This window comes from Mytilus californianus, unplaced genomic scaffold, assembly GCF_021869535.1.
Source record: "Mytilus californianus isolate M0D057914Y unplaced genomic scaffold, xbMytCali1.0.p SCAF_4, whole genome shotgun sequence".
NCBI classification, from domain to species: Eukaryota; Metazoa; Mollusca; class Bivalvia; order Mytilida; family Mytilidae; genus Mytilus; species Mytilus californianus.
The window spans coordinates 37837834-37859364 of record NW_026262690.1 but is presented as its reverse complement, the minus strand read 5'-3'; the positions used below and the strand labels follow the sequence as shown (position 1 = coordinate 37859364).

At 31.3% G+C, this 21531-nt stretch overlaps 1 protein-coding gene across 4 annotated transcripts in view; it reads left to right on the top strand.

Moving 5' to 3' along the window:
- Nucleotides 1–21531, top strand: part of LOC127698255 (myosin-VIIa-like) — a 77983-nt gene that overhangs the window by 37603 nt on the left and 18849 nt on the right. For all 4 annotated transcript variants that reach the window (XM_052201619.1, XM_052201618.1, XM_052201617.1 and 1 more), the window contains exons 10-28: nt 35–113; nt 2259–2390; nt 2950–3085; nt 3833–4077; nt 4439–4684; nt 5162–5341; nt 6736–6831; nt 7183–7305; nt 8303–8410; nt 9653–9784; nt 10166–10231; nt 10447–10656; nt 11311–11397; nt 12823–12918; nt 15115–15347; nt 15595–15712; nt 17255–17557; nt 18469–18696; nt 19197–19612. In XM_052201619.1, the coding sequence (XP_052057579.1) occupies nt 35–113; nt 2259–2390; nt 2950–3085; nt 3833–4077; nt 4439–4684; nt 5162–5341; nt 6736–6831; nt 7183–7305; nt 8303–8410; nt 9653–9784; nt 10166–10231; nt 10447–10656; nt 11311–11397; nt 12823–12918; nt 15115–15347; nt 15595–15712; nt 17255–17557; nt 18469–18696; nt 19197–19612 (3234 nt within the window). The remainder of the gene's footprint in view (nt 1–34; nt 114–2258; nt 2391–2949; nt 3086–3832; nt 4078–4438; nt 4685–5161; nt 5342–6735; nt 6832–7182; nt 7306–8302; nt 8411–9652; nt 9785–10165; nt 10232–10446; nt 10657–11310; nt 11398–12822; nt 12919–15114; nt 15348–15594; nt 15713–17254; nt 17558–18468; nt 18697–19196; nt 19613–21531) is intronic.

Here is a 21531-nt window from a genome sequence, read left to right as displayed (position 1 = left end):
ACTTTTTTAAGTATGGCTTCATTTTATTTTTCAGCTTTGAACAGCTGTGTATTAACTATGCCAATGAAAATCTTCAGCAGTTCTTTGTTCAACATATATTTAAACTTGAACAGGTTTGTTTTATGTTAATTCGTTACTTTTAATTATTTTGAAAGTACATGTGGTTTTTTCAAACATATCTAATAAATCTATACAATGAAGATAGAGGACATATTATATAGCACCAACATATTTCATACAGAACGTAACCAAAAGTTCATGTACAATTATAGATTATTATACAGCATTTTTCATATTTGACCTTAGTATCAACCAGAAACTCTCATAATGGACCGAGGGCTTTAGCCCAGGGCTTCCAAAATTATTTTTAGCCAGCCGGACATTTTATATATTATCCCGATTTTAATCCCTTAAGACTAAATAAATAAAAGGCAATTATGGTAATCAGTTGCCGAGTTGGCCATCCCAATGATTGACATTAAAAAAAAAAAACGATATTAAACTTTCTTTGATTCAAATTCGAAGTTTTGACGTAAACTGTTAAATTGGCAGTGCATCATTAGAAGTGTGCAACATCAGCGTACTTATATCTGCTTAGACTCTTTATTTGTGCAAAATAACATTGTCAAAAACTTTACTTTCGTTTTTAAATCTAAACCGGATGTTATCTTGACAATGGTAAAACATGGACCAGAGACCGATACGTAAATTCCGTGTACGTTTGCAAAGCATGAATGAGTGCAAGTAGCTCTTTCTATGTTATTTCTTCAAAAAAATATTCGAAATAAACGTAAGATAAAGGTATCAATGACAATTTAAGCATTTTTTGAAGAAATTAGGATGCATAATTAAATTTCACACCTGCGCACATGCGCACACGTGTACTAGTTCAAACAGAGACATGTCTCTGGTTCAAACAACGTGGTTATGACGATTTTTCATTTTCACCTTTTTAATTTTTTCATCAAATCTTATTTGTAAACGTATTTCTGATAATTTAAATCTTTTGAACTAAATTAATTAGATGCAAACCGCTGAAATGTAAGAAATTAACTTTAAATAGACTGATCAATGTCCGGTTCAAAATAGTTTACCTGTCACCTGAACAGGTAAATTTCAGCTGTTCGACAACTAATTAGCCTTGATTAAAATGAGAAGGTATTACAGTAGGGGTTGTTTTGATAGTGCTTAATGATCATGTCACTTTTATGACTGGAAATGTGTGGCTGTTAAAGGCAAAAGGTTGGGTCAAAAAGATCGCGAATTGTGTTAAAATGACCGTCTCTTAAGCCTTGAAAACTAAAAAGTAGATGTCTGTTTCATGCTTTGCCCAGCCGGACTTTTACCGGACATTATACAAATGTCCGGAATATATGACCGTTTTGGAAGCCTTGCTTTAGCCCAAGGTCCTGATATGGGTTGAGGGATAATACTAGGGCTGATATGGAAAAAGCCATATGTACCCCCTAATTATAGATTATCAATGTTTTTTTCAAACTAGAGAGTGTTTCTCGACAGCAATCTCATGGAAGGATGACAGCCCTGAGATGAGATGTATCATTGTGTTCTCACTCTACTGGTCTGAGAAAAACCATTCTAACACGAGTAGTGTGATATGAAAAATTATCACAAAAAAAAATTTCAAAGCAAAATTTTAGATAATAGCAATAATAATCTATTTATCACATATTTAGCCTATGAAAATGGAATGAGAAAATAGCATAATTAATACTTATATCCTCCTCTGTTAATAAATAAGATGTAAATTATTTAAGATTTTTGTCACTACATCATAATTTGTCATGTTAATGTTACTTAATTAATGTCATGTCAATACACATTCAATGTGTGTAGATATATATTTCATTATAAATCTTGCAAAGTCAGTTGTTCTTTTATCTTTTGCATGTCAACAGAATTTTGTTCTTTATTTTTGTAACTATGAATAGAATTATTAAACGTATTGCAGGTGAAGAAAATTTTTCTTTAGTTTTAGTAAGTAAAAAAAATTCAAAATACACAGCACAAATTTTATTTTCAGATTTTTTTTTCTCTCAAATTTGTGGATATAAATTGTAAGTTTGAAGAAACATGTGTGAAGTTTTAGTGTGATATACCTCATTTCTTTTTTTTAAAGATGTGCTTACTGGAAACTACACTACAGAAGAAAATATATAATTTTGATGGTATATAATCAAATTTGATGGCTTATTTAGAATTCAGCAATAAATAATTGATATATTTAAATGTTTTAACAGGAAGAGTATAATAATGAAGGCATCAGTTGGAAACACATAGAATTCATTGACAACCAAGATACACTGGATTTAATTGGTGCAAAACCCATGAACATCATATCACTGGTTGATGAAGAGAGTAAATTTCCTAAGGTAAGACCTTAAAGAAAAGGAAATTTGGGTTATACAACAATGAGACAGTAACCCACCATCACAAAAAACTCAGTCTTCAACAATAGACTAGCATATATATAAATTGTCAAGGTATGAATTACCAAGAGTCATGAAAAGTTGTGAATAAATTCAAGATATGTCATCTATGCTAAATTCTCTAAATGACTAAAAAACATTAAAATATAACTAAAGACAACCATTGATTAGAGTCCTGCATTTAGACATGTACATAGACATGTTCTTCTACCAATTTCAATGTTCCATATAAGTTTCATGAATAAACTCATTATAGATACCAGGATAAAAATTTTGTTTGCCAGACGCTTGCTTTGACTACAAAGGACTCATCAGTAATGCACTAATCAAAAAGTTAAAATAGGGCAAATAAAGAACTAGGTTGAAGAGCATTGACAACTCAAAATTCCAATAGGATGATGGAAACATGTTTACATAAAGTATTCTTCTCATTAGTATTAGTAATGAATTTGTCCTTTTGTCATAATATAAACATTAAAGTTATTAATATTTATTTAAACAGGGCACAGATCAGACTATGTTGAACAAACTGCATCAACAACATGGTACTAATAAAAATTATATTAAACCTAAAGCAGAAATCAGTGTCATGTTTGGTCTCAATCACTTTGCTGGACTGGTGTTCTATGATTGTAGAGGTATGGTTATTTCAAAACTAAAATTGTGTATCCATTTGAATTTTGCATATGTAGTTTTAGCAAGAAAAGTTTATGATGAGTTTCAAAAGAAAGATAAAATATTTGTCACTTACAAATATAATCGTATTTTGTAGTCATTTTCTATAGTGTATGTTGTAAAGTAAGCTGATTTTAAAACCGATCTTTTCAAGTTACATAAGCTATCATAATTTGCATGCATGTATTTTGAAAAGTTGATTTCATTTTACAATTTACTTCATTATTTCATTTTTGATTTAATATTGCGTAGACCTACATGTAAATATGTCACCTCCAATGTATATTTGGTGGTACATTAACATGCTTAATCATTCCACATTATTTTCTGAGACACCAGAGAAAATAAAACAATCAATGGTTTCAGACAATGTCAATTTGACGAGATCAAGAAGATTACCATCTTCTCAATCTGAAGTTATTACAAACTTCATAGAAGATACGGTAGAATTGGATAATTAAAAGAAAAACTTCATCAGGAATTCTCAAAGCTTAGCCTTATAATGCACAAGGATAAACTTCAATTTGTGGTATCATAAAAATATACATTTGTAGGGTACTCTAGACAGTCTTTAAACATCAACTGAACTACCGGTTAACTGGTTAATTGGTCGAAAGATTATCCGAGTAACCAGTTAGGCAAAACTTTTCGATTTGACAACACTAATTTTTATATATAATTTTAAAATATATTTAATTCTATATCCACAGGCTTTTTGGAGAAGAATCGAGACACATTTAGTCCAGATCTATTACAGTTGATTCAGTCTTCTAGCAATAAATTCATTGTGAATCTATTTAAACATGACATAGAGATAGGAGCAGACACAAGAAAGAGAGCACCAACTCTAGGAGCCCAGTTCAAAAAATCTCTAGATTCATTGATGAAGACATTGGAAGCTTGTCAACCATTCTTTGTTAGATGTATCAAACCTAATGAATTTAAGCGACCCTTGGTAGGTTTAAGAATTTTATATTTCTGTTGGGGATTTCAGTTAGCATCAATGAGACTACAACCAAATAATACATGGCTGCAAAAAAATGAACACCAAAAGTTACCATATGGTACGACAGTAATACATTTTGAAAGCCCTTGATTAAGAAGTGATAAATATCAACTACAATAGAGGGATTATCTGTATACTTTTCAATTACAAGTATTTGTGAACTAAAAAAAAAAAAGTTAAAACAGTTGAATAGGGAAATATTTGTGACATCTAACTTATTAACATGTTATCGTCTTAAATATGCATGTAATATTTGGTGCTGGACATTACGCAGTCATCAACCAATCTAATTTTTTGTGTTATTCTTCAGGATTTTGACAGAGAATTATGCTGTAAACAGTTAAGATATTCTGGTATGATGGAAACTATCAGAATCAGAAGAGCAGGATATCCCATCAGACATCGATTTAGGGACTTTGTAGACAGATACAGAATATTAGCAGAAGGCATTGGACCATCACATAAAGAAGATTGTCGGTTGGCTTCAGACAAAATTTGTAAAGCTGTATTACAGGGAATGGACTATCAACTTGGTAGAACTAAAGTTTTCTTAAAGGTGTGTCATTTTGTTTATTGTTGATTTATCTGTAAGCTATAAAAAAAATGTGTATTTTCTGTGTTTTCAGATTAAAATTATATTTAACTTTAAGCACTTGTTTCCATTTAATTTTAACCGATTTGCTATGTTTATCTTAAGTGTTGTGACTGTATATCAAACAACAAGTTATTATATATTTATGTATGTTTACATCAAAATCTAAGAAATATGTACTACATACATTAAAAAAAATATGTCAATTATTAAAAATTTAGACAAATTATAAAACTTTTTTTTAAGTACAGATTTATCAGATCAAGTTTTCAACTGTAAAATTAAATTTACTTTTAAAACCTGATTTTCAAAAACATAGCTAGCACAATGACAGACTTTTAAAAGTATTGAAATTATAAAGATAAAAAATAAATACTTATTACGTTGATATTGCTTTGAAAATAAAAATATGCATTGATTTTTATATTCTGATATTTTTAGGATGCTCAAGATGTGTATCTAGAACAACAAAGAGAACTTGCCTTAACAAGGAAAATTCTGATTCTGCAAAAGACCATTAGAGCATGGCATTGTAGGCGAAGATTCTTGAAAATGAAAGGAAGTTGTGTCACTATACAGACTACTTGGAGGTCATACATTGAAAGAAAGAGGTTCTTATTGGTAAGTTTTGACCTAAATGAATAGATTAATGAATTAAAATTGTATTTTGGATTAAGTTAGATAATGTCACGGTACCCAAATTGCACCTATTTAGCAAAAATAGCAGAGGAAATCTTACAAGTTTTCCTAGAGACTAAACAATTTGTATTTTTATGATTTGACTATATGCACGTCTTTCAACATAGGTAAATATATTTAAATATACACAAAAATTTCACAGTATATATAAACAGATGAAATGTTCACTGGAAAAAGTAAAATGTACGGGCGACGTCCACAAAAAGTCACCTTTTAAAAATTAGCAAATAAAATATGTTACAAGCATTTATTTCTAAAAAAATTAATAGTAAGCATGGACTGATGTCAAATTGTTCTAAATATTTAAAGAAATAAAACAAAATATCTGTTATTCGACTTTTAAGGATGTGAATTTAAGCAAGGATGCAATTTGGGTACTCCTCATTACAGAATCATTGATCGTTTGGAGGTCTGTTCAAAACCATTTTTCTATGATTCAATATGGATTTAAAATTAAATTGGTGGAACCATATAGTAAATAATGATACATCTACAAAATAAACACAGAATGGAAACTTTTGTCTAGATCATAAATAAACGTAGGTGAAAAAACTGTCAAAATAGGTGCAATTTGGGTACCTTCACGTTAATCAAAAGGTAATACCAAGTACATGGCCCTCAGAAACTTAATGAGTGAAAGGCTGATAATTCAGTTATAGAGACAAATAAAAACTACACACTTTTGTAACACGATTAAAATTATCAAGCAAAATGTGACTTTATATTTTTATTATTGTAGTAAATAAACATTAAGACATTCCCTAATTTTGAAACAAGAGTACTGTGGATTCATTATTATTCGTTGGATACCAATTTTCGTTGATTTCATGGGTACAGGAGAACCACGAATTTAAATGTTCAACGAATTACAAGATTTCTGCAGAAATGTATGCAGACTTTGTTCAAATAACGAAATCAAATATCCACGAAAATGCTAGTTTTCCTCAATCCACGAAAATTGGTACCCACGAAAATAAATGAATCCACAGTACATATTTTTAGTTAAAAGTTATCATATGTTAAGACAAAGGGAGCTCCCTGAACTTTAATATCAACTTTTATGTCAGCATGCTTTACCATGTTATTTCTTTTAATATTCAGAGTTCCTCCATTCCTGTTTAAGGAATATTAAAAGTATGGGATTTGCTCATTGTTGAAGGCCGTGCAGAGACTTATACTTACTTTATCTTCTACGTCATATGGTCTCTGGTGGAGAGTTGTCTTATTGACAGTCATATCACATCTTCTTATTTTTGTATAATAAGTGATCAATATCTCACAGTTCAACTTGTTTACATTGTGGTTCCTTATTTCAGATGAGACAAGGTTACCAGAGATTACAAGCTATGATCAGATCTAGAATTCTAACAGCCAGGTTTAATGCTATGAGAGGAATCATCATTGATGTTCAGGTTAGTAGACAGCAAAATAACTTGTCAGCCAGACTTTTCCATTTGTTCACAGATTCACTGGTGTCTACTTTTTGAACTTCCAAAGTGAAAATTTTCTAGGACAATTGGATTGCATCTCAATGAATATTGATAGAAGATCAAAAGTAAAATCTCTTTGTTATGAAACTTTCTCTGCACAGAACCCCTTCTATTGATTTTTGTTATCATGCAAAACAAACTAATTCTGATCTCTGGTGGTGATATCTTTTTACAGGCCATATATTTAGTGAAGAGGGATCAAACTCTTATATAAGTTACTATTTCAGGGCTGCGAAGTAACAGAACAAATAACTATAACAATTATTATTACAGAGATACTGCCGAGGATATATAGTAAGGAAATGGGCCTCTAGGAGGATGGAGTCTGTGGTTAAGATTCAGGCTTTAGTCAGAACAATGATAGCACAGAAAAAATACAGAAGACAGAAAATAGAAGTATGTTAATGAAGCATATTTGTTTTTTGTCGAGCCTGCGACTTTTGTCGCAAAAGCGAGACATAGTGATCCTACATTTCGTTGTCGGCGGCCGCAGCGTCCACAAATATTCACTCTGTGATTAAAGTTTTTGGAATTTTAATGACTTTCTTAAACTATCCTGGATTTCTACCAAACTTGGACAGAAGCTTGTTTATAATCATAAGATAGTATCCAGAAGTAAATTTTGTAAAAACAAAAATCCTGTTTTTTACATATTTTACTTATAAATGGACTTAGTTTTTCTGCCAGTTAACATTACATTCACTCTGTGGTTAAAGTTTTAAAATTTTAATAACTTTCTTAAACTATCCTGGATTTGTACCAAACTTTGACAGAAGCTTGTTTATGATCAAAAGCTAGTATCTAGAAGGAAATTTTGTAAAAATGTATTTCCTGTTTTTCCGTATATTACTTATAAATGGACTTAGTTTTTCTGCCAGTTAACATTACATACAGTCTGTAGTTGAAGTTTTTAAAACATTTATTAGATTCATAAACCATTCTGGATTTTTACCAAACTTGGACAGAAGCTTCTTACAATCAAAAGATAATATCTATAAGAAAATTTTTAATAATTTTTCCCCCATTTTTGGTGAGCCTGTGACTAGCAGCAAAAGTAGGCAAGACACTGGGTTCCGCGGAACCCTTACAAATTTTTTTTAGGAAAAAATAGTATTGCGCTCTTTTTTTTTTTTTTTTTAATATAATCGAAGAAATAATTTTATATTCTTTTCAAATATTGAATTACAAGGAAGAAATCTAAATTGTTTTCCATACATGCAAAATAAATTGTTTTACCTTTTAAAAATTTTGCAACTTCCAGAAATTTTGTTTTTGTTTTATAGTTTTTTTTCAATACGAACTCTATAAACTCAGGTTAATAAACTTTATTTATGTTATGCATTGCCAGTTTGATCAGTTTTATATTAACATATACTATTGTTTCATATCATAGTACAGAAAACGTGTAGAAGCAGAACAATTGAAAAAAAAAGAGGAAGCTGATCTGAAAAAGAAAATGACGGACAAAAAAGCTAAAATTGAAGCAGAGAAAATTTACCAGGTATTATAACAAATTGAGTTTTATAATAATTTTTGTCAGACTTTTAAAGACTTTAATATAAAATCTCATTGAAGATTAAACAGAAAAGCATAAAAAAGAAAAATCTATTCAAGCCATAGTAAATATTATATTTTCTTTTGAAAAAAAAAAGAATGGGTTCTTATGAAAGTGAAAAATAAAAAAATTGATATATTACAATAGTGCTAGATAGCCCCCTTTTTGTCGAGCCTGCGAATTTTGTCGCCAAATTGAGACATAGCGATCCGACATTTCGTTGTCGGCGGCGGCGTCCACAAATCCTCTGTGGTTAAAGTTTTTCAAATTTTGAACACTTTTTTAAACTATAATGGATTTCTACCAAACTTGGACAGAAGCTTGTTTATGATCACAACATAGTATCCAGAAGTAAATTTTGTAAAAAAAAAATCCTGTTTATCCGTATTTTACTTACAAATGGACTTAGTTTTTCTGTCAGTTAACATTACATTCACTCTGTGGTTAAAGTTTTTAAAATTTTTATAACTTTCTTAAACTATCCTGGATTTGTACTAAACTTGGACAGAAGCTTGTTTATGATCAAAAGCTAGTATCTAGAAGGAAATCTTGTAAAAATTTATTTCCTGTTTATCCGTATATTACTTATAAATGGACTTAGTTTTTCTGTCAGTTAACATTACATTCACTCTGTGGTTAAAGTTTTTAAAATTTTTATAACTTTCTTAAACTATCCTGGATTTGTACTAAACTTGGACAGAAGCTTGTTTATGATCAAAAGCTAGTATCTAGAAGGAAATCTTGTAAAATTTTATTTCCTGTTTATCCGTATATTACTTATAAATGGACTTAGTTTTTCTTCCAGTTAACATTACATACAGTATGTAGTTAGAGTTTTTAAAACATTTATTAGATTCATAAACCATCCTGGATTTTTACCAAACTTGGATTGAAGATTCTTACAATCAAAAGATAGTATCTAGATGAAAATTTTTAATAATTTTTTCCCCATTTTTGTTGAGCCTGCAACTTACCGCAAAAGTAGGCAAGACACTGGGTTCCGCGGAACCCTTACAAATTTTTATAGGTTGAGGAGAATTAGTATTTATTATTTAAATTCTTTTTGTTATTACCAGTAACACAGGTTTAAAATACTTTTAAACAGATAAATGATAAAAGCAATTTCTAATGTACTTTATATGAACATTTGTTAAGATTGATAATAAAAATGTTTGATGTAATTTATAGGAGCGTTTGGCTAGAATTGGGGATGAAGTCATCAAAGCTGAAGTTGAAGATAAAAAGAGAGCTGAACAGAAGAAAAAAGAGATTGCAGAAGCAGAGAGAATGAAGGATGAACCTGTCAGTGAAAGTAAACTGGTAGGTGACACTTATGTTTAGATTTTTCCAATGTGTAAAATGTGTTTGTGGAACTGAATAGTTTAGTTTATAATCACTATATTTAAATTGTTGAGAGTTTGCTGATTCTATAGGTAGTCTGGTGATTTTGTAGCCAAGAATATGTCCACAGATATAAAACAAATAAAGGTCACAGTGAGGTTTTGTAGTTAATGCATTAAGTTTTGAACACTTTGTGACTATTTTTTAAGTATAAGTGGCCATTAAGTTATTGTATTATACCATCTTTTATTGTGATTAAGGAAATATGTTCTTTTGATTCATAAGCTTAAGGTTTGATTAATTTAAAACCATATTCTTTGAGATAAATTTTCATGACTGAAATTGACATTTGTATTTCAGATTGATCAGTTATTTGGAGACGTTCATGGTACACAAGAAAATGGAGAGGGTCCTGTGTCTTTTAAGGTAAGTGTTGCAAAATACAATAAGTATGGGTACCCCTAAAAATCATATAATATTGTTAGATCTAAAAGATAGCTTTCTAGTGCAAAAAATGATAACCTTTATTGACTTGAACACTTTATAAAAGGATAGAAATTTTAATTCAAAACTTTTAAATGTTCTTGTTCTTGGTGGCCATACCACATCTCCTTATTTTTATATTGTTTATTTGTATGCAGGATTTGGAACAGAGAAGAAGAGAGTTAATGAATGGAGAGATAGATTTAGATGCCCCTCCCCTTCCAATGCCGGAGGATGAAGAGGACATATCAGAATATAAGTTCGCTAAGTTTACTGCTATGTACTTCCAAGGAAATAATAATCATACTTATATCAGACGAACATTGAAAGAACCATTACTGCCATTGAAGAATGATGGAGATAAGCTGGTAAGAATCTGAATTTTGTCAACTATGCATGGCTATTATATTGAAAAGCTAGACTCTTTTTGAACTCCATCTACATTCCATTGTTGTCTTTTAAGTCAGATGATTGACAGCTGATCAAAGATTCTTAAAATCCCAGATAATTAACACCAATGTAGCAATTTAATTTTTTCATGAAGGAATAACTCATGACAATTGATCCTTTTTAACCTTTCGAAAATGAAAATATATCATCTGCAAATATAAATGAACATTTCTGATAATATTTATACTGTCTGATTAAAACATAATTTTTTCAAGGTTATTTGATTTTTTGGTTTATGGATGTGAAATAAGATAACTAAAATGCTTGTTGTATATAAATATAAGTTAGATGGAAATTAGAAAAAATATAACATTAAGTTTGACCATACTTCTCCTTCTTCTTGTCTGTTCATCGATTGTTTAAGTACATGCCATTTTGAATCATTATATGATTTTTAAGGAAAGTTAACACAATTTTTGACCACCAAGATGTGCATTATGTCAGACAAAGGGAGGTATTTGAACTCACATCTTAAATGTTGAGTAGAGCAGGAACAGCATTTTGCGAGCAGCATCTCTAGTTCCAATATGCTTCAATAATGTATTGTTTCCTTTTGAAATATATATTTGTAGGCTGCGTTAGCTGTGTGGATAACCATTTTAAGATTCATGGGAGATTTACCTGAACCAAAATATATGGCCGCTGTGGCTGATACAAGAGTAAGTTACATTATATTGTAGATTCTAATATAAATGTAAGGAAATATAGTATAATTGCCAATTACACAACTACTCCTGAAAGGATCAGAAACAGTTATTCAGTGCTTCCTGTCCATTATAGTATATGAAATTTTATACAATAAGTTAGCTATTTAAAATGAATAATCTGATTCTCAGGTTCAACCTTGTCAGTGAATATCAATGTATGGCTAGCATTTATTGATCAGAAATATATACAAATCTTCTTATTTGGGTTTTCCTTCCAGTATTGAAATTGAAAGGCATATTTTATAGATATTGACTTTTACAGTAATGAATCAGTTCCTAATATTTTGGTATGTTGCATAATTTCTTTGAGAGTTAAAAATTTAAAAGACTAGGTTTTCCCTGCTTTTATCAGGAAACAATAGCAGTTTATACATATCACAACTAATACATGATTATATGTCTCATAATTCCTGATTATAATGGAATACCTGCTGATTGACACTAACTGTCTAATTACAGCAACAAGTTGGGATGTAAATTTCATGTCTGTCAGATAGTTATTTTGCTCAGAAAATAATGAACTCACCAAATTATGCTTATCATACTATTTGATTTAAAGCAGATAAATATCAGTTTATTAATTACAAATTGTCTTAGATAAAATCATCACTATGAAATATTCTTTGAAATGGAATGTTCTGTCCAGCCTAGACTGTGAAAGTTTATTCTATCAGAATATGATGCAGATTTAATTAAGTGAAGCTTTCTTACTTGTTTGAAATATTGCATTTTTTTATGCCCCCGCCGTAGTGGAGGGGGCATTAAGTTTTAGCCTGTACGTCCGTCCGTACGTACGCACCAAAATTGGTTTCCGTTCTCTAACTTGAGTTTGCCTCAACCAAATGTTATGAAACTGATGCACAATTCTAATTACCACAATACACAGATCAAGTTTGAGTTTTGTTGGTGTCACTTTTAATGTTCTAGAGTAATGCCCCTTTACAGATCTCAAAATTGCTGAAATATTTTTCTGTTCTCTAACTTTAGTTTGCCTCAACCAAATGTTATGAAACTTATGCACAATGCTAATTACCACAAAACACAGATAAAGATTGAATTTTGGTGGCGTCACTTCTACTGTTCTAGAGTTATGCCCTTTAAAAATGGAAAAATCGCTGAATTTTTCTTTTCTGTTCTCTAATTGAAGTTTACCTCAACTAAATGTTATGAAACTTATAAACTGCTTATTACCACAAAACACAGATTAAGATCAAATTTGGGTAGTGTCAGTTCTTGAGTTATGGCCCTTTATAACGTTATATGCAAGTGGGGCATCATCTGTGTCCCATTGACTCATTCCCCATTTATTTGTACTGACATTATACATTGAAAGTACTATATGTCACAAATAAATGTAAAATTTCATTCCCTTTCTAGGACACTACTCCTGTGATGACAAAAATCTACTCCACATTGGGCAGAAAGTTCAACAAGAAAGATTTGGAGGAGGCCCAACAGATGGGCTTTAATATTGTAAGTTTAAAAAAATATGTCGTAAGTCGTGCTCCAGTAACAAGAATTATTGTGTAGACCAAAATATTTGTTTTCATCTACTTGAGTTGTATAATAAAGTTTATAGAAAGGAATAGATTTATTTTGTATATACACTGATTGCATTACCATTAAACGTGAATTAATTCCCGAGAATGAAACAACACTATATTCTGTCTCTTGTTAATTTAAAAAAAATTGTAATTTTACTATTGACAAATTAATTCTTTTTATTTAGTTTTTTTTGCACAATGCTTACTTTTCTTCAATTTCAAAATTTAAATAGCAATAATGAAGCAACTTTGATAAGAGACTTGTTTTTAAACAAATTTTAGGAAAAGAGTTGAGACTAAGAAATTGGGAACATCTCTGCATTTATGTAAAAACAATTACAATAGAATAAAATTCCTTTTTAGAAGGCACATTATGTGTTTTACCTTTATGCATGAAAAAGAGAGGCAAAAGATACCAAAGCAGTGCATTCATTTAGACCCGGTACCCGGTACTTTTACCCGCCTACGGAAGCGTCTGGTACCGGCAGAAAAAATAAAAATACAAAAAAAAAATGTGTAAAATTCTTTTGAAGATCGTTCAAATCTAATTTCTTTCATTCCTTGACAATCTCCGTTCTACGCCGTTCATGTGTATGTTTATAGGTGTCTTCGTCGAGGTCCGCGTTAAAGTATAGATCTATCTTCTGCCAATTTAGGCACACCTCCAAAGTAGGAGAAGTGATAATTACAAACCATGTGTCTGTATCTGTATCGTAAGAGCGCTTTAAAATGCGACGATTTAGCAGTATATTTTCAAGCGGCAAATTGTTGATGAATTTAAACAACAACAGCAATATTATGTCTAATAAAAGGAAAGCAGCTTTTATCACAGATTATTTTATGAATAAAAGGTTTAATAAAGGTGAACATTCTATGAAATTCAGAAAAATCGTTAATCGTATCAAATCAGTTCGTTTCCCGTTGGACGTTGTCACTGATCTCCGTTTTCACGATATGTGTTCTCTGTTGTGATTGAATTTTTTAGTGTAAGACATCGTGAAACATTTTACAATCTGAACTAACATAACTGAACATTACGTTTACAAAATATAACATCTGACGAGATTTAAGACTTCTAAAATTAAAAAAAAAGACAGCTAAGAAGAAGTGAAAATTTTTTTTTTTTTACTTACTATAGTCAAGAATCCTATGATTAATTTGCCCCCCCCCCCCCCCCCCCCTCCCATTTCACAATCACCCCTTTTTATAAATATTAAAGTTAAGTGAAAGTTGAATACATGTTGTTTTTTTCGGACAAGAACAACCATCATAACACTTAGCATATATCAAAAACGTTTGTTTGTTGTTTTGCATGAGAGCATGTTTATTGTTTATGTTGTTTAATTGTTTGCATGACACTGTTAAATTACTTACACAAACAATTGACACAGTTATGATTATAACAAAGCAATAAAAAAAAGTTACAACAAGTTTTATTATCAATTTTTTTTAATAATATACTATGTAACTTATGAAATTAATATTTCATTCACAAAATTGAACAAATGCAAAACATTTAATAAAAGTATAAAAACAAACAAAACATTTAAACAACATTTCACATGAAACCCCTGCGTTATAGGTCATACCATGGAAGTATTATATTGACAATATAATACTTCCATGGTCATACATATTTTATAACTGATTACAAAATAATTATAAGCAATGTATTTTCAGATGATTACTCTAGCATGTCTAGAAAAAAAACAATTCAATGTTAACTTACCCAAAATTGAAGCAAATATTACAGACTTTACCCTATTTTTTTAAGTAAAAAATTAAGGCTGAAATCCCTAAAATCCATGAGCTTCCGGGGGGCTTTGCCCCCCTGGTCCCCCTACCAGGGCTAGACCTGGACCCACTGGGGGCCTTAAGCGGCCCCCAGACCCCTTGCCGTTTAAGTTTGGTTCCCCCTATAATCTCAAAGGTACCTCCAGTCTAAAAAAATAATGAAACCCCTGCCAAAGGGACATTCAAACTCATAAGTCAAAAAAATAAACTGACAATGCCATGGCTAATCTAAATTTGGTTATTTTGAAAAATGCAAAGAATGTTTTAATAGACAATTTAAAGTCTTATATAAGCTAATTTCCTATACTAATACAATATTTCTGTCTTTCAGGAAAATGAACCAATGAACATGAGACAAGGCAAGAGAAGCATGAGGAAGAAACTTGTGTCCTTGACTTTAAAGAAAAAGTCCAAAATAACAGAGGATGTCCGTGAAAAGTTGGCCCTGGAATATGATGTCGGTTTCACATCTGGTGGAAATGCTCTTTTGGACGACAGACCTACATCAAACTTAGAAAAACTTCATTTTATTATAGGACATGGTATTCTAAGACCTGATTTAAGGTATGCTTCTATTTGTCATTAGTTAACAACTTACAAATCAAGAAAGCTGAACCTTTCATCTTATTAGATACATGTGCCATGATAGTAATTTTCTTTTCAAATGGGCTTTGCAGTTTGTAACACAAGATGATTATAAATAAAGTATCTTGTAGTTTTTGGAAAGTATTCTTCTGTAAGAAATGAAAGTAACACAGTTTTAAGGTATTACTAGAAGTATTGAAATTATTCATATGATTCATTATTACAGAGATGAGATTTACTGCCAGATATGTAAACAGTTAACACAGAACCCATCAAAGTCCAGTCATGCTAGAGGTTGGATCTTGTTATCATTATGTGTTGGATGTTTTGCTCCATCAGATAAGGTAATTACTGACTGAAAATGTTAATTAGTCCCCTACCAACGAAGTCGAAGGGGACTTTAGGTTTGCACTCTGTCTGTCCATCCGTCAGTTTGGCAAATCAGTTTTCCACACTTTTTTTCTTTGTGCTCAAAGATAATGATTTGATATTTGGTGTATTGTTTAATCATGACAAGTTACAGATCAAGTTTAAGTTTTGTTCCGGTCTGATGATTTTGTGCTGAGTTATGGTCCTTGAACTTAGAAAATTCACACAAATAATCAGTTTTCTGCACTTGTTTTTGTTTTGCTTGAAGATATTGATATGATGATTGGTATATAGTTATATCTTGACAAGTTACAGATCAAGTTCGAATTTTGTTCTGGTCTTATGATTAAATTGTGCAGAGTTATAGTCCTTGGAATTCACTCAAAAAATCAGTTTTCCTCACTTTTTTCGTCATGCTTGAAGATAATGAATGGATAATTGGTATATAGTTTTATCATGACAAGTTACAGATCACGTTCATATTTTGTTTCAGTCTGATGATTTTGTGCAGAGTTATGGTCCTTGGACTTAGAACATTCACTCAAATAATCAGTTTTCCTCACTTTTTTCATCATGATTGAAGATATTGAATGGATAATTCGTATATAGTTTTATCACGACAAGTTACAGATCAAGTTCGAATTTTGTTATGGTCCTTGGACTTAAAAAATTTACTTAAATAATCAGTTTTCCACACTTTTTCCCATCATGATTGAAGATATTGACTAGATATTTGTTATAAAGTTTACACCATGACAAGTTATAGATCAAGTTAGCATTTTGTTCCAGTACAATGAATTTTTAACTGGTAGGGAACTATTATTGCCTTGCAATACTCTCAGAATGCTAGTTTATTGCAATTTTTCCAATGTAACTTTTCAGTGCTTCTTTTTGTCTTTTCTATTGACAAAAATCATGAATATGCGACAGTGACTTGGGTTTCAAAGAACATGAGAAACATTCCCAAGACAGACCTCAAAATACTGTTGAAATAGAATCAAGATAATTATTAAGGCCATCCTTTATGTGCATTAGAAAGATCGATGTTACAGCCGATTTCAATGAGTGTGTAGGCAAAGGTAATATCTTTGGTTAGCTTGCTTGCTAGCTGAACCGTGAAGTCATTGTTAGGTTAGGTAAACTACCCTCCTTTAAGAGTAGACTAGTCCGACAGATAATCTGTCTGTAGGACTAAGCTACTTCGAAAGGAGGGTAGTATACCTTACCTGATAATGACTTCACAGTTCAGCTAGCAAGCAAGCTAACCAAAGATATTACCTTTGCCTACACACTCATTGAAATCGGCTGTAATCTCCAGTAGTGATGGGAGTTTAAAGTAGAAGAACCTAACAATTAAAGATAGAAATGTATTTTATGTTATTCTTTTTCTTTTTTAAAGTATGTTAGGTCTGATAAAAATGCCATTAAGGATACTTTGTGAAGTATCAATTTTCAATCTGATCTTTAATTGATTTAATTGATGATCATATTGGTAATTTCTTTCTCTTTTTTCACAGTTTCTAAAATATCTTCGGAATTTCATACATGAAGGTCCACCTGGATACGCACCTTATTGTGAGGAGAGATTAAGGAGAACATTTGCAAATGGAACAAGAAACCAGCCTCCAAGTTGGTTAGAATTACAAGCCACAAAATCTAAAAAACCATTAATGCTCCCCATTACATTCATGGATGGTAATACAAAAACATTATTAGCAGATTCAGCAACTACTGCCAAAGAACTCTGTCAACAATTAGCAGAGAAAATAGGATTAAAAGATCAATTTGGATTCTCATTGTATATAGCATTATTTGACAAGGTAAATTTATGGATAAGTTATTGTAAGATATATCAGTGTATACTCCTTAATTATTGCTCTACTAACTACCTGATTGGTCTCATGGTAGCCTGCTTGTCTTTAGTATGAGTTATTAAGAAGTCCTGGCCCAGATATTTCGACCCTTCTTAATGGAGCTAAGTATATAGTTAATGCATAGTTCTCTTTCAAGTCCCACACGTAACGTTGCCTTGGTGCCCCCCTTTTTTATACGACTGCAAAAAATTTTGCGGTCGTATATTGGTATGTCGGCGTCATCAGCGTCGTCCGAAAACATTTGTAAATAGAAATCTATGAAATTTAAACACAAGGTTTATAACCACAAAAGGAAGGCTGGGATTGATTTTGGTGGTTATAGTCCTAACAGTTTAGGAATTAGGGGCCAAAAAGGGGCCCAAATAAGCATTTTTCTAGTTTCCAGACAACAGCATAGTGTATTGCAAAAAATTGAATATAAATTCAAATCATATAACTAATTCTAAGTTCTTTGACTACAGTTATTCTGTGTCAGAAACCTATTATGTCTCAAATATTTAATTACAATCCAAATTCAGACCGGTATCAAGCGCGAATATTGTGTCCATTTTTGCCCCAACTATTCAGGGTTGGACCTCTGCGGTCAAATCCAGCTGTGCTCGGCGAAGCAATTTATTAAATTATGGATTACTTAATTGACAAAAGTATTGATAAAATAGATCTTGTATCAACACCTATATGAAAATGACTAATTAATCAATCACTCTTTTTACAAACAACCAAATGTCATCTTATAACTTGCAGTAATGATATTAACACAATGTGTAAGTAGACCTGAGCAAATAAATTACACCATACCCATAATGTGTAAATGGTACTAAGAATTGATCAGCTATAGCTTTTTATTCAATTTACAGGTATCTTCTCTTGGTGGAGGTGGTGACCATGTAATGGATGCCATATCTCAGTGTGAACAATATGCCAAAGAACAAGGTGCTCAGGAACGTAATGCTCCGTGGAGGTTATTCTTTAGGAAGGAGATCTTTGCTCCATGGCATGACCCTGGTGAAGATTTAACAGCAACAACATTAATCTATCAGCAAGTAGTCAGGGGCATCAAGTTTGGTGAATACAGATGTGATAAGGTTTGTTTGAATGATATTAAAAAGCAATATACAAAAAAATTAAACATGCACATACACGCACCAACAAAAAAAATAACAATCCCCTTAAAAGGACTTTGAATTATCTTGCATAAAGAAAAAATTGGGAATTGCACTTGTTCATTGTTTAATTATTCAGATAAGCTTTGCTTATGAATGAAGAGGTTATTGCATTGTTTTAAACAGGTGTTTTTGTATAAATTAAAATTACTTGAAAAGTCTATATAAAAAGGAGATGTGGTATGATTGCCAATTATACAATAGAGTCCAAATGAAACTGATTTAAACAACTATAAATCACAGTATGGCCTTTAACTTTAGCAAAAGCCATACAGTATAGTTGGCTCTAAAAAGCCCTTACATGACAAAATGTGAAACAATTCAAATAAAAAAACCAATGAGGCCATTTATGACAACGATTTATGACAAACAAATATATACATTTGATAAAATGTCTAAGTAAAGATGTATTTTAATTGTAGGATGATGATTTAGCCATGATTGCTGCTCAGCAGTACTACATAGAACATGGTAGTGGAGTGAACATGGACAGATTATCTAACTTGTTAGCTTCATACATTCCAGACTCGTCACTCAGTAAACCTAATGCCATGAATCAGTATATAAATCTGGTTACTCAAAAACTTAAAACCAGTTATTTCTCTAACGAAAGGATTAAACCAAACAAAGTGAAGGAAGACATTGTAAGCTATGCAAAATATAAGTGGCCATTATTATTTTCACGGTTTTATGAGGCTTATAAATTTGCTGGTCCTAGCTTGCCAAAGAATGATGTAATTATTGCTGTGAATTGGACTGGTGTATATGTTGTAGATGACCAAGAACAAGTTTTACTAGAGTTGTCTTTCCCTGAAATCACTGCTGTTTCCAGTAGTAGGTAAGTCATGAGTAGTTGATGATGTTATTATTTGGTGTAATTTAATAGCATTGGTTTTGTATTGAAATCAGTAAAACGACAAAATTACACAAATTCTTGACTGCTTGAATAATACTCTTAGAAATAATTTAGAGCACAACACTGACCCAAATACTTTTTCACACTGGAATTGTATTTTTGTATTTATTTAATGACAGGAAAAAAACTTGTTTTGAAGGGACTCTTTTATTCACTTATGGATGAGAGCCCTACAGTTTTCAATTTGTCTGTCTGACTGTCTGTCTGTCTGTCTGTCTGTCTGTCTGTTTGTTTGTCTGTCCAATGATTTTTTAAGTGCAAAACCTCAAGTAAAGGTAGGGGCCTCGTTGGCCAAGTGGTCTAAGTAGTTACTACTGTAATCACTAGCCAGTCAACACTGAGGTTTTGAGTTTGAACCCCGCTCGTGCGGGTGCACTCGACTCCAGTCTTAATTGACTAGGATTGTCAGTTTTCCTATCGAAGGTCGGTGGTTTTCTCCCGGCACTCCGGCTTCCTCCACCAAAAAAAACTGGCCGCCACGAAATAGCCCAAAAGCGATGCTTAAAAGTGGCGTTAAAACACCAAAAATCAAAAATCAATCAATCAAGTATAGATAAGAGGCCAATGAAATTTTGCACTGTTGTTGTGCGTAATATGTAGATATGCATAAAAATATATTGGTGAAATTTGGTTCCTTTATTTGGGAAAAAAACTTAGTTTTTGTTAAAAAAAAATCACAAATTTTGAGAAATGTCATTTGTAAATGCAAAAACTCCAAAAGTATAGGTAGGAGGCCAATGAAATTTTGGACAGTTGTTGTGCATAATATGTAGATGTGCATATCATATATGGTGAAATTTGGCTCATTTAATTTCCGGGAAAAAATCACAAGTTTCAACCAAATCTGATATATACATTGTAACTGTATTGAGTTATTTGAAAGTGATTCACAAATTTTAGAAAAATGGTAAAAACTTACTTTTTTTTTTTGAATCGCATATTTTGAGAAGCATCTTCTTGTTATAGGATGTTAAAAACAATGATATATGATATAGGCATAATTTGCATTCCATGTTTTTCTTGCTAGGGTTTAAATGAAAAAGAAATCATTTGCTTTTACAAAATGATTCTCTGTGTCAAAAATATTGGTTGCCCACCACTTACGAAAATGCCCACCAAAGTACATGTCATAATGTATGGATTTTAACAAAACATATATTAATTGAGAATACATCCTTAATTAATTGCTGGTGTCAAAATTTATGAAAATTGACAACCTATGAACATTTGCATTGTATGCATCAATCTCTTTGCCTCACATTAAAATGTGCAAGCAGGGCCCTTACTGACTTGTCAGTTTTCTCTAGTTATTTAGCCAAAACACTTGAGAAATAACATTCATTTGATTAAATATGACTAATTTCCCTTATGACATAAAGTCAAATTGTGTCAACAACCCTAAGTTTTATGAGAAACATTCTGAACTTTAAAAAAAACAAAAATGTTAAAAATTATTGTAACAAATCTTTTTTTAATATCAGTGTCCCAGAATTTACAGAGCTAGATCAGCCAAAAACTATATCTTCCTCTGATTCTTTTGACAGAGTAGAACATTTATAGATATAATTTATATAATTCCTGGAGAAAATATATCAATCATACTTGACAACTTGTAAACATGATAATTACTTTAGAATTACATTTTTTTTGTTCATTTTTCTTTTTCTTACAATTACATCAATTAAGAAATTCAAGCTAGCACATCACACGTGAAACAAGTATACTTGAACATGTATGTTTTTCACCTAGGCTAAGTTGCAAAATTGTGCACCCACTTTTTTTCTGAGTTCCCTGATTCCAGGGTGAACTTTGATTTGACCAGTCTTTCAAATTCTTAAAAA